General features: G+C 29.8%; 1 protein-coding gene and 1 long non-coding RNA gene across 2 annotated transcripts; both read right to left on the bottom strand.

Annotated features, from left to right (window-relative positions):
* Nucleotides 1-116: 116 nt before the first annotated feature.
* LOC149494969 (uncharacterized) lies at nt 117-1409 on the bottom strand. Its single transcript, XR_016321839.1, has 2 exons — nt 1187-1409; nt 117-577 (listed from the first exon to the last, which is right to left on the bottom strand). It is a non-coding gene; the product is annotated as an uncharacterized LOC149494969 (long non-coding RNA).
* An 11402-nt stretch (nt 1410-12811) lies between these two features.
* Nucleotides 12812-14805, bottom strand: EXPA12 (expansin 12). Its single transcript, XM_089724367.1, has 3 exons — nt 14519-14805; nt 13458-13767; nt 12812-13338 (listed from the first exon to the last, which is right to left on the bottom strand). The coding sequence occupies exons 1-3, from the start codon at nt 14655-14657 to the stop codon at nt 13029-13031; spliced, it is 759 nt and encodes a 252-aa protein (XP_089580493.1). The 5' UTR covers nt 14658-14805; the 3' UTR covers nt 12812-13028.
* Between the last annotated feature and the right edge of the window lie 39 nt (nt 14806-14844).

Genomic DNA, 14844 nt, shown 5'->3' with positions numbered 1-14844 from the left:
CTTTCTATATAGGAAACATTATATTAAATAATCTAAATAGCAATTGTTTGTAAATTTATAATCCGGTGACTTGGCGACATCATTTATAATCCGATGACAAATGCATAATCAAACAATTCTATAAAATTGTACTAATAGATTATAACTCGGTAATAAATACATATATCATTTAGTGTAAATTCATGTTCGAATCACAACATAACAAAAATATTGATACTACAAGCTACAACTCATACTTGCATATATGCATTTATTGAATCCTTAACATAGGAAGAAATTAAGAAAATAGGAAGCAGTTTTTTTTGTAAGAAGCATCACTATTACATAAATTGTTATTGGCTTGAAACTTGAAAGACAAGAAGGAAATTTTCTTGGTAGCTATATTTATAAATAGCTCAACAATTAGTGTAGCAAACACATTGATAATTACCCTCTTTGAGATTGGACATACAAACACCATTTCCATTCTTAAGCTGAAAACACCTTTGCCTGCAAGATAAGAGATTGCATCCACTTGGGTCCATCACTTCAGAACACCTTCCTTCATTTATTTCTCTTCTCACTTCCCTCATTTCCACTGTTTTGTCAATCAAAACCAAATGGATTTACATGTGAGTGAACAAGTTTGCAGAATAGGTATTTGTATTTCAAGTTCTTAAGTAATTTGTTGGCAATATGTTATAAATGGTCAAGCTCTTAAGTTCTTTGGTCAAAATAATTAAATTCACTAAATTATATTGGAATTTTTTAGCCTCAATATATAAGAGCTCGGCATAATTAATTGTAATTATAATAAGTTTATTTAAACTCTAACTAAAAGTAATAATCTATTAGGTCGAGCTTTTATTGAGGGTAAATATAATATTTATATTTTAAGAATTGGAGTTTAATTTATAGAAAAATACTTATAGAAAGTAACAGTTACGAACTTCAAAATAAAATATCAAGGAGAGCAACACAAAAATGTGGGTTTTTTTATTAGCAAAAAAAATTAAATTTATTAACTTATAATGTCCATGAAAAACTTATTTTATTCAAATACTAACCCAAGCCAATACCATATACACCCAACTTAATTCAAATAACTTAAGTTTAAAAAAAACCTGGTGAAAACAAAAATCCAGGTTAACTATATATACATATAATAGAAATGCTTGTTAACGAAAATGCAATATAAATGTAGTACCTGAGGGAGCCAAGAGAACCAATGCCAAGAGAAAGCAACTAAAATAGTAGAAGAAAAGCTTCATGGCTTGAAAATACAATATTTGACAACAACTTGATTTACTACAAACACATATGTTCATGCCTTTGATATATATACAATGAGACTGATAAAAAGACAACTCTAAAAAAAAAAAAAAACAGAAACATTTGCAAGTGGTTTGTGTTGTAATTAATGAACTCTCAAAAAATTTAAATTTGAAAGAACAAAGTAAGCAATAGTGCGCATGTGGTTTCATGAGATACTAAGGAAACAGCAGAATCAAAAATAGCAAGTTGAAATTGTTAAAGCAAAAACAGTTTCATAGTGGGAAGGAAAGCATGCACAAGAGATAAAGGTAAGCTTGAATTAGTTGCAGCACCACTATAGCTAGCTAGCACTTGTGTGATTAACCCTAAGATGAGATATTTCATTTTTCTTTTTTTTTTTTTTTTCTTTTGAGTTTGCTATACAACTTGATACTAATTAAGTTCTAATTTATACCATTTAATGTGATATGCACAATGATTAGACAAATAATGATTATTTGCACACCAACTAATTATTTAATTAATTAAGTTTTGTATTACTTGTCTTTAGCATATTATGTGCTAACAAATTGTTGTTTGTCTTTTCTAATTAATTAGGCTAATTAACACAATTTGCTGTATTTGAATTCTTAATTAGGCTAAAGATACATAAAAGTGAGAAAATGAAGAGGAAGAAAACTTTGATTTTCATTCTTATTTCATTGTTGAAATTTAGAGATCGTTTGTTTAACTATTTGTGCTGGCTAGTAGCTGATAACGGTTGTTAATAATTAGTGTTAGTGGTCCATGAATGTCAAATTTTTGGTAAAATTACAGTAATATTTCTGTTAAATCTAGAACAAATATTAAAAGTATAATTTTTATATATTATCATATATTTTGTATACTTTTTTATCTTTTAAGCTAAATATTTGTTTGTCTATTTTAATGTATTATATAAATAAAAATATTAATTAAATTTTTCTAACAATATCTAATATTATTTTATTATTTTAAATAATTATAAATGAATAATCAAATAAAAATATTAATGTGAAAAAAAAATTGTAGTAAGTATTTTTATAAAGTTAATATAGTTTAAATATAATATAAATATAGCCGCTCTCTCTTTCTCTCTTGAACCTAAAATCTAAAAGATCTTTGTTTCTTTTTTCACGGCCGGTCACCGGTGCTCACCTCTTTTTCTTTTCTTTTCTTTTTTTGTTTATTTTTTTTTTGCAAATAATCCTCAGATCTTCTTAATTGTTGTCGCCCATATATTGCGATTTTGTTCTCAGATTTAATTCTGAGTTATTGTTGTCACCATTATAGTGATTTTATTCAGCGTCTTTTGTTATTTGAATAGTTATGCAAAAATAAATGTAGATTCCAAAAAAAATTTGAAGGCAACTAAATCAGACTTGCAGAAAGACCATGAAGTCGAATAGTGACCATGAATAACCACCAAGTGGAGCAAGCGATCGTCGATGGCATCAATATTATGCCCTGTCAACTCGATCAGATACTTCAAATCAAAATTGTGTTTTTTTATTCTTTGTATAAATGGTTTATTATTAAACTTCCTATATAAAAATATAGAAACACATTACTATATATACCATGTCTGTATACAGTTTTCTCTTCTAAAAAAAAATATATCATATAAATATAAGTTAGCTAATATAGGATAAAGAAAAAATAAGCCCTAAAATATAATTAATAGAATCAACCGTTAATTAATACTTTTACTAACTAATTAATACTCAATCCATCTCATTTTGTTTGCTTGTTATTCCTTTTTAGATGTCCAGAATATTTGCAAGGTTTCTAAATTTAGACATATAAATAATTATTTTTTTCCATAATAACTTTTATGATCCTTCATTAAATAAATGACTTTTATTAATATCTTAATGAGTTAATAGTGAAAAGGGGTAAAATAATTTTTATTGACTAAAATTTTAATATGCGTGTTTTGTCAATTCATGCAAATCAAATGGAACAAAGGAAGTATTAATCTTTGAGATGGAGTTGATTGATTCAAAAATTAATTAGGATTTTTATTAGTTATGCAATTAATTATTAATTTTTAAAATCTTTACTAAACACTTCTAATTTAGTTGTTCAGTGTAAATCAACGATCAACTACATATATAATTCAATTGAACCAAATATCTCTTAAATTAATATCAATGCAAAAACCACGTATTGATATTTTTAAGGATCTACAAAAATTGCTTTTGGATTTTAAAAGAATGACTTTAAAAGATAAGCAATTTCATATAAAAAAAAAAATGAATGAGTTTAATTTAGAGGGAGGTTCTTTTATTTATTTATTTATTTTATATTTTAATCTAATTACCTCATTTACGCTAAACTTTGAATTCTCAATTCTAATAAACTTAGACGTTAATCGCGATTTTATCCTAATTTCTCTGTTCGTACCATTGCATCTGTGTCACGATGACATGGAATAAGTTTGACAATTATGGCCACGTTTGCATTTGCTAGGCAAACGAATGAAACGATGCCGTTGTATCAAATGAAATCGTTCCTAAAATTATAACATTTTGACTGATTTTTTGGGTTATAATCGGTGTGCTTGAAACGGCAACCTTTTCCTTTGCTTTATCATGCTTGGAAAAGATACAATTGACAGAGAGAGAATTTCTTTTTTTTTTTTTTTTATCTAAAAAAGAAATGATTTTGAAATAAATAGAAATCCATTTTTTAGTTGAATCTAAAAAATATTCAATTTAATTAGACAAAACTCATAGTTAAAATACATAAATACCCATTTAATTTATGTCATATAGTTCCTTATTATTATAATATTATTAATTTTTTTATACAATTAAGGGAAATGAATTAAGTTCCAAATAATGTACAAGCAAATACAATAATAAGAAATTTCGTTAACGTCGTAAATAAACTATGAAACTATTCTGCAAGAAGGGAGCAACATCTCCCACCATTGCTTGAAGGTGTTGGTGCGTCCTATAGACGTATCATAAATTGGGACGTCAACACTTAATCGATGGTCTGAGCTGATTAAATGTAACACCCTCCGCCGAGTCCCGTGAGACCCGACGACAGATGCCACATTCGGTGCCGGAGACACCGTCTTAACTTAACATACAAATCATTAAATAAGATTATGAATTAGAAGTAATTAAGTATTCACAAGTGTAGCGAGTAATTTTTTTTTTTTATAGATAATCATTTCATTTCGTTTTCATCTCTTTTTTTTTTTTTTTGAAAAATAGATTGGGAAAAATCCTACATAAATACTGTAAGAATTTCCCTTTGAAAAACTGAGCTCGCCAAACATGTGAAGACAAAACACTCCCAAATTATCTATGAAGAGTTGGCCGTAACGAATGATTTACATACAGACATAATCATCCAAATTACTAATCGAGATTTCTAATTCAATAACCATATCATAATCTCATCATTCATCCAAACTATATAGATCCTTCAAAATCCCTCTTTACTCTTCCATAGAATCACTTAATAACATCTTTCATTCTCTCTACCATGCAATTCAGGGACCATATGCAAAAATCAAGGGTTATGCTTTAAGGTTTAATACTTAAATCCACATAACCAAATCACAGATAACATGCATTAACTCACAAATGAATATACATATATATATATCATAATACTTAGATTCATATGGTAGTACCCACTTAAATGCAAGAGTGAAGTCCACACACATGAATGTAACAAGATGATTTTAATATAGCTTGTGAAAATGCTCCATATGTACACTATACCCACTTGCTCATTTATTTAAGAAGGCTTGACCTATAACACCAACCGAAATTTATCAAGTTATATCATATTTCTAAGATTATAGTGATTTCGTTTAACCCCATAAAACTTTCATGTCTAGTAAACAACTCCTTTAAATATCACACTACATCCTTCCATCTTAACAATGAGTACTTACATATATTTGATTATTTTGGCATAGAAATCAGTTCTGTTTAAGCAGGATAAGATCACCTCAAATCATTCTTCTTATCAATTCACACTTAACTTATAGAATCCCAAAATGTACAAGTCTATAGCTTGATACTCATTACCTCCATTTTCATTACTTCTTAGAAGTCAATGGTTTCTTAAAAAAAAAAAATCACCAATTACTAATAACCCAAATTTTAAGTCTCTTCTAGGTCATGTCAAGTCATATTCCTTTCAACTTTCATAGGTGTTCTTTTCTTCATATTAAAATGCTGACATAACCATATTCATTAATATGTATCCAGCTCACTAATTTAAATATCAATTTAATAATTGAACAGACCATATCTTGATTCTCATTGTCATTAATCAATTCTCTTAACCCTCATGACATGATTTATATAGCATAATCATCTTACATTTTCTTAAAGAAATCATTCACTTTTCTAACATCATAACATCTCACACTAATCCAATATCTCTGCTTATAATTTATATAGCATTTAGAATTCAATAGGTTCTTTTAACATCAAAAGACAATATCATAGAATGCAATGCCTACTTATTCTATGCTACACTATAAGGTGCCACAATTATACGAGTTCCAAAATTTGCACATAAGGGTTAAAACAATTTAATTCTTACTAAAAACAATAATTTAATTTTTTTTTTATCATCATAACAATCCATATTATCCACAAAATCCATATATATTTCATAAATGGCTTATGAGAAACTAAGCATACTTTTACTCCACAAAATATTATCATCTCCTATAAATATTAATCATTTCTCACATTCCAAGTGAATGACCTCAAAGTATATATCGATTAGGTCTCATAAATTACACTTGTGCAATAATACTACATACTCTTTTTACGTCACTCAAAGAAGTAGTTATCCTTAAAATCATAAATACTCTCCAGCCAAAAATCCATGCAAATCTCATCAAAATGCATATACTAGCATCACACTTCAATCATGTAAAATACAATGTGCTCAAGTTCAAATCATATAGTTCATTTACTTGGTAATTCTAGCAACTCATTACCAACATATCTTTCACTGGGTATATATGTACATATGTTCATGCAAGTGTTATCTATGTACATACAAATTCACAAGTCAACGCACTTCATAAACACATGAATAATCTACGCATGTAAATTCATTTTCATTTACACAACAATATTTTCATCTTTCAAACTCTTTGTAAAATTACACTTGAAAATCAAATCTTCTTATATCCAAATATCAAGGAAGGGAAAAATTTCATAATGAAAATCAATCATTCAATAGCATGGTAAAAAGATACATTTCTTAAACATTTAAGTTATATAAACTTTCTTTATCACACATTCATACTATTTATGTTATAAATGTAAATCAATTCCAAAGTCAAAATTCACAAGTTTCAAATCAAATCTCCAAGCTATTCAAAGCACATGGAAATCCTACCAACTCAAAGGAGAGGAGGAAACAAATCCTTTAATGCCTCAAGAAAATCATCACATCTCTCAAAGATCTATCCTTCGCTTTTAAAATTTCTCCGAAGAGTAACTCTATCAACTATCCGAAAGGATACAATTAAAAATCATTAATGTCAACCTTTACACATGCTACCAAGTATGACATTGCTCTCCAATAATAGGTCAAACTACTATCATGATCCAAAACATTTATCCACATTCTATCTCCAATACCAATTCATAGAATATCCGCTACAGAGTCAAATTACTTATCAAACATATATAACATATATCTTCTCTTAATTACTTATATTCCTTAAATCAAACAGAAACCTAGAACCGCCTAAACCTATGCTCTGATACCACTAAATGTAACACCCTCCGCCGAGTCCCGTGAGACCCCACAACAGATGCCACATTCGGTGCCGGAGACACCGTCTTAACTTAACATACAAATCATTAAATAAGATTATGAATTAGAAGTAATTGAGTATTCACAAGTGTAGCGAGTAATTTTTTTTTTTTTATAGATAATCATTTCATTTTGTTTTCATCTCTTTTTTTTTTTTTTTTTGAAAAATAGATTGGGAAAAATCCTACATAAATACTATACGAATTTCCCTTTTAAAAACTGAGCTCGCCAAACATGTGAATACAAAACACTCCCAATTAAACTCCAAACTCCCAACATCTCCACATAATCATCATAACACAACAACACTTCTATATTTTCATAATTATATAAATCCTCAATAGCAGTTTAATATTCATCAATTAATTGCATTGACAAAAATAAGAGATAAGGTTGAAAAGTGGTATTGTGGATATGTTTAAATGGATATAAATGGGAAAAATTATTGGAAATTTTGGGATAAAAATTATTGGAAATTTTGGGATAAAGTGTGGAATTAGTTTAGATAATGCATGATGAGGATAGAAATGGATACCTTGGTGCATAAGAGTTATGTTAGTATGCTTGGTTGGAGAAGGAAATTCCTCCCCTTGGTTTTCATTAAGAGGCCAAACCACTAAACCACTCTAGGGTGGTAAGGCTTACTTCATTATTTTTTTTTGTATAGTATAAGTATGACATAAGTTTTAAGACATAACTTGAGTTATAGGTCTCCAAATTGAATGAAATTAGATTCATTAGAAAGCTAAGATAAAATGCTACAAATGTTATGAAGGGACCACAGCCCAGATCAATGCGTAAGGTGGTAAACAGAAGCTACGAACACAGACCAACAGTCCAGACCCGATTCAGCAGAACTAAGTCCAATGTTTATTGAATTCCTACATAACCAAACACTCAAATTAAACCAATCCAGAACCATGGAAGTCTCAAGACACAGGAAACAACTTTCATGAAGACCTCAAAACCAAATCTTGTCATTATAGTGGTCAAAATGGGCACTCAATTCAGTGATGCATGTGGCCCAACATAACAGAGTCAGTTTAGGTATTTCAGCCATAAGTTGAGCTATGTATCTCCAAATTGGACACAAGAGGATGGGTTGGAAAGCTAAGAAGTAGACCTACAACTTTCATGAAGAACTCAGACACAAATGGAAAATGGAAATGGTCGAAAAATAGCCCTTAATCTCACCCAATAACACTTTTTCCAATTATGGGGAAAAAACCAAAATACCCTTTGATCACTGTATAAGGTCAACTTCAATTATTGAGCAACCACTTTTTCTCTTCTTCTTCTTCTCTTCAACGCCACTTCCTCTTCTTCTTCTCTTCTTTGTTTTTCTTCACTTCTTACTTGTTAAATCCACCAAATTAAACCCACCCAATTTGATTTAAGTAATTAATCTTAGAGAATTAAGCTTGAGAAGTGATTTGTGGTGATTAGTTTCAAGAAATTTGGAGATTCTCTACTTAAGCCAAAGGTTGGGAAAACCTCTATCCTGGAGTAAAGGCAAAGTTAGAGCTTAGAAAGCTTTAATTTAAGCTTGCTAAAGCTTATTTTTAAGGTTAGTGTTCATAAATTCACTTATCTTACTTGACTTTTTGATTTTGTGCATTTATGCTATCATACATGTATTTTGGGATTTTGTATGAAATGATTGATTTGTTGAACTTTGGTTGCAATAACATGCTCTTGGGTGATGTTTGATGAGTATTTAGTATGTGGTAGAAATCTCTACCTTGTATCTTTGTTGTTCATGTTCTTTTCATGGTTAAAGTAAGCTGAATTTTGGAAAAAGTGTTATTGGGTGAGATTAAGGGCTAGTTTTCGACCATTTCCATTTTCCATTTTTGTTTGAGTCCTTCATGAAAGTTGTAGGTCTACTTCTTATCTTTCCAACCCATCCTCTTGTGTCCAATTTGGAGATACATAGCTCAACTTATGGCTGAAATACCTAAACTGACTTTGTTATGTCGGGCCACATGCATCACTGAATTGAGTGCCCATTTTGACCGCTATAATGACAAGATTTGGTTCTGAGGTCTTCATGAAAGTTGTTTTCCTGTGTCTTGAGACTTCCATGGTTCTGGATTGGTTTAATTTGAGTGTTTGGTTAAGTAGGAATTCAATAAACATTGGACTTAGTTCTGCTGAATCGGGTCTGGACTGTTGGTCTGTGTTCCTAGCTTCTGTTTACCACCTTACGCATTGATCTGGGCTATGGTCCCTTCATAACATTTGTAGCATTTTATCTCTAGCTTTCTAATGAATCTAATTTCATTCAATTTGGAGACCTATAACTCAAGTTATGTCTTAAAAACACAGCAAAGGTCAAGGATATTTTAATGCTGGAAATTTCCTATGCCTTGACTCATAGGTTTATTTGGATAAATGTATGTATGAATCATGTGTGATGAGGTTCTCTTGATTATTTGTATGTTTGAGGATTGATTTGACAAAAATAAGAGATAAGGTTGAAAAGTGGTATTGTGGATATGTTTAAATGGATATAAATGGAAAAAATTGTTGGAAATTTTGGGATAAAGTGTGGAATTAGTTTAGATAATGCATGATGAGGATAGAAATGGATACCTTGGTGCATAAGAGTTATGTTAGTATGCTTGGTTGGAGAAGGAAATTCCTCCCCTTGGTTTTCATTAAGAGGCCAAACCACTAAACCACTCTAGGGTGGTAAGGCTTACTTAATTATTATTTTTGTATAGTATAAGTATGACATAAGTATGATTTTATATGATAAGAAGTTTCTTATGATAAATTTCATTATAATGTTAAGAAAGTTTTAAAAGAAAAGGAATTTATGAGAAATTTTCCTATATTAAGTATATATATCTATATATATTTTTTCAATATTTCCTTTGAAGAATGTGGTAATTTTTGTAAGTTGTAAGTTGAGAAATTTGAAATGATGGGTATTAAGTAATGAAGAGGTTTTGATTAAGAATTATTGCTTTTGTGAAAGAATGATTTTAATTTGGGCTCTACTATGCATGATTGAAACGTGGTATGATGAGATTGATTTTGTTATGTGAAGCTATGATCATATGCTAGGGTTATCAGCCCTTATAAATAGGCGGACGCGCTTATTTGTGTGATGGGGGTGGTGCTTTCATAGGCCACGGTGGTGCTTTCACAGGCCACGATTGTGTGATGGGAGTGGTGCTTTCATAGGCCACGATTGTGTGATGGGGGTGGCGCTAATATAGGCCACGATCAAATCTGCTTATGTTCATTCTGTATTAGTACGAACCTTAACTAAAGAATTAACATATTTGGATTTATAATCGTCTTATTACTTTCAAAATATTTGAATTAAACGAATGAGATTATATTATTTTAGTAAACCTTACTTTGGAAATTAATGATTATGTTATCAAATGAATTTTTAAAGCATGATATTCCGGTACATGGTTTTAAACATAAATAGTATATGTATTGGTATAATAAATGTGGACCGGTAGTACTATTCACAGACCGGTGGTACTATTCATAGACTGGTAAATCACTATCCATTCATAGTTAATCATACTCAATATCTTTCTCGGATCTAAATAAAATATTATCCCCCTTTCTGTAGCACCATTCATGACCCGATAAAATAATATTATTTTAAGATTTGAAAATTTTGGGGCGTTACATTAAAGCAGTGGCTAACACATCTAATAGTCTCCTTTAAAAAAAAAAAAAAAGAAAAAGAAACTCTTCTAATAGGACTATCTAAAATACGGTTCCTAACGAGGATATGAGCTACAATTTGTACAAAAATTTCCCAATTAGGGATGAAGCTATGTACGAGGCAATTGCTTCTCTCTCTTTAAATTTTCAAATAGACTACAAGTAAAGGCAGTGATGTGAAATTTTGCTAATGTAATACATAAGCCAAGGAGTTATTCTAATAGGACAATGGTTGTGATCGGCAATAATTTTTTAAATAGCTAAACTCTATTTTTTACAATGTTCGGAAACATAGCATTTGAATTAACTTTTAGGGGTTAATGTAGCATTTTGTGAAAAATTAATTCATGTAACGTTCAACTTTTAGCGTTTGAACATAACATGACAAGATAATTAAACAGTTAATAGCTACTAAAATAGCTAATTTTGTCAATCAGACCATATCTAAAATATGAGTTCTCAATTAGGATGAGCCAGCAATTCACACAAAAATTTGCTACACAGTCATAGACAAAGCAATATATAGGACAACTGCCCTCTCCCCTCTCTTAAAAAAAAAAAAAAAAAAATCCTTTAACATCACCGGTTCATAATGAGTTTTCAAACATCTTGTCCTGTTCATTTTTGTTCCTCTAATTAAATTTTATACTAATTTACTTCTAGATCTTTGTTTCATCCATGTCCAAAGTAGATGTGTTCAATTTCACAATCCCAATTTAAGGATTCTAATATTATTAGTTACCTGTAAACAAACTAATATAATTAATTGAATTTATTGGTGATTTATACCTCATTTCACATATCTTAGTTAATAATTTATGTGTAAAAATTGGATTTTTATTTATTATCAATAGGCTTTTAATTGGTTTACTAATGCTATTACTATTTCGTAAGATAAGATAAGATAGTCACTATAGTTGCTAAAGATTCTCACAGACAAGATCATTTCTCCACGATTTTAGGTCTCAAACTCAAAAGACTATGTACTTTAAATTTTTTTCTCCAATTCCCTGAATAATGCTCTTTATCCAAACAGCACATGACACATGTAATAAATCTTGCTAGTCAACTCCTATTTTAGATCTCCATCACCTTCTCAATTTGTTTCCACATTTTCTTCAACAAAAGTAAGTTGGTTTTCCTATTTAACGAGTTGTATTATTAGGTATGAGAAGCGACTGAAATGATAAGGCACATTTGAATTTATTAAATGTGCTTTATAATTTCATATGTTCAATCCATGGAAAAATATTTATAAAGAGGGTCAACCACATAATCCTAAAAGCAAAACCAGCTTCATTGTCGAATAGGATATAGAGATAATTATACACAATCCAAAGTGCTAATCTCAAAAAATATAAATCCTTAATGTATGTGTTTTTCCTATTCAAGGTCTTCAATGCATGTTAATAAGTATTCTCTCTGTCCCAAAATATAAGTCGTTTAAAGTTTTTGTACAAGAATTGAGAAAGCAATTAACTCTCATAAATTATAACAAAATCAAGGATAATTTGTCCAAATTGTCCTTTATCTCAAAACTAATAATTACTTATGAAAATATTTATTGTATCTAATATAAATATGGATAATATTGGAAAAACAACATTTATTACTCCTTAAAAATACTCAAAATGACTTATATTTTGGGGCAAAATAATCATCCAAAAACGACTTATATTTTTTAACAGATGAAGTAAATTAACTTAAGAGACAATAATAATTTACAAAAGAGTAGATTATTTAGACTAAACTTTTTGGCCTTTAGCCAATCAAATGTTGGTCTGGTTGGTTTTCTCACTTATGTGAGGAGTGATTGGTCTCGAATTTGAATCCTCTTAACCATAGTTATTTTTTTATCCAATTTGATTAAAATTAATGATTCTAATCAAAACATTAATTATTACTTTAAAAGTTATTGTCGAACAAATTTAAGTCTCAATCAAAATAAATTTAAACATAAAAAATAAGACATTGGATATCGCAAAATTAAAACATAAATAAATTAGTCTAAATATAATACAAATATGTGTAAGATTTCAGTAATTTTCCTTTATTGATATATTAATAACATTATTCAATCAAAATACAATAGACTGCGTAAGCCTCCTATTTGTGAAGCTATATGCATAAACATATATATAAATAAAGAAATAAAAATAAAAGTATAATATATGTTAGCTATATGTCCTAAAACAATACAAAAATGCTAGTTCAAGGACATGTAACTGTGACTCTCTCTTGATTAATTAGAACTGATTTGATGAAGAAAATGTCTGTCCAAACCTCCAAGTTGAAGGGACAACATTGAATAATTGGAGTGTTTTTCCATCAACCAAAGTGAGCTTAAACGACAGCGTTTGGCTTCTAAGGTCAATATTGCTTTGCCAATTGGCACCCCAGTTCCTGTTCATGGAGACCCATGATCTTGTCCTAGAACCTCTGACCCATGCAGCCTTAATATCACCACTGCCTCCAACGTTTGATATCATTATTAAATTGAAATTTGATTGTCCTCTTAGGGTGAAATGAACTCCTCCTCTTCTTTTGCATGGCACCCTTCATTTCATTCACATGCTTAAAATTAATCAGGATTTTTTAAGTAATTAAGAAAAATAAATAAAATGGTCTAAAAATTCAAGTTTAACTTTGTTAGTGAGCTTGTTTAGATTTATTACCTTCTGTAAATTACAGGAACTATGCCTTCGTTGCCTTGCCTTGCAATGCGAAGAAAAGCAGGCATGGACATGTCAAAGTGGTGACGAGGAGGATTACACCACCCTCCATTATTGTTCGAAGGGCAGAAATTAGTGGCGGTTATCGTGACAACGGCACGGCGGATACACCACTTTGGGTCAGCTTTATAGTCGCACATTAGTTGATAGCAAGCCCCACATGCCTCTCCATTTCTAAAAAGTGCACCACTCAGAGCTGCTGTGTGAACTCCAAACCCAGCATGGAAGGTATTATCGTATCCACATGCTCCTCCTGATAATAAATATATAAGAGATAGGCGATTTCAATTTAATTTAAAGAAATCAAAGAAGGCATTCTATAATACTATAGTATCAACGTATATAATTGTAAATTATATGCAAATATGAACTCTCTTGTTATTTTTTTCTTGAGTAAATTACTATTTTGTCTTCCGATTATCCTCAAATTTTCTAGAGTGAATTATGTTGCTTATTTTTCCTTCAGTTGCTAGTGGAATATTAATATTGTCTCAAATAAATACATGCGCTACCAGGTATGCAAAAGCGTCTAAAAAAGTAAATTATCGTAACTCAAATATACTAGTCAGGATCTTATATGTAGACTAGAACCAGAAAGAAGATTTAGGATAGTGAATTTTTTTTTCAAATTTTAGGAGGCTAAATTAAAAAAAAAATTCATTATTTTATAGATAAAATGTAAAACTTTCTACATTTTGTAAGATAAATTTTTATAAAAATTTTAAAATTAGGAGGGGCAAAGGCCATTGCTGGTTCACCCATAGTTATGTCATTCCCTATATATTAAGAATTTAATTATAAGATTTGCTCGAGTTTCCATTGTTTTACTACTTATAATCCTTCTAACTAATGGTTAAGGCGACAGAAAGATTAACGATATGAATCATACAATTAAACTCCAAAACTAAAAATTCTAACCAACATATTTACATATAACAGAAAAATTAAATAATAATTCACTTTTATTTGTTCTCTTTCACTTTTTCAAAGTAAGTGTAACTTACCAAGAGTGGTGGGATTTTGATTGGCCCCATAGAAAGTTGCATGAGCATTAATCCAACCGTTAACTTGACAGTTAATCCCATTCAAAAACATACCTACAATGAACAAAGAGTGCCAAAGCAAAACAATGATAGGACCCATGTTTCTATCTTTTCTTGCAAAATACACAAATCTTGAACTTACAAATTCTTGAAGAGAGTGCCTCTGTTTATATACAACCCTAAAACGCGGTTGTCGGTGATTATATTACGAAAATGAAATTTTGGATCTAAACCATTTAATATATCTTGTAAGAATTTCTCCATTATGATGTTGAAAAAACGCGTTA

The sequence above is a fragment of the Jatropha curcas genome, chromosome 7, assembly GCF_041381405.1.
Source record: "Jatropha curcas cultivar XTBG-Jc1 chromosome 7, XTBG_Jcur_1.0, whole genome shotgun sequence".
Lineage (NCBI taxonomy): Eukaryota > Viridiplantae > Streptophyta > Magnoliopsida > Malpighiales > Euphorbiaceae > Jatropha > Jatropha curcas.
This window is presented reverse-complemented; position numbering and strand designations above follow the sequence as displayed.

Bases quoted from the DNA above. Each gene is read 5' to 3' on its own strand.
- EXPA12 (XM_089724367.1), bottom strand. From the start codon at position 14,657: ATGGGTCCTATCATTGTTTTGCTTTGGCACTCTTTGTTCATTGTAGGT. The intron at 13,768-14,518 runs GTAAGTTACACT...ATTTATTATCAG, and splicing joins TCAAAATCCCACCACTCTTG to GAGGAGCATGTGGATACGAT. The intron at 13,339-13,457 runs GTAATAAATCTA...AATGAAATGAAG, and splicing joins GTTCCTGTAATTTACAGAAG to GGTGCCATGCAAAAGAAGAG.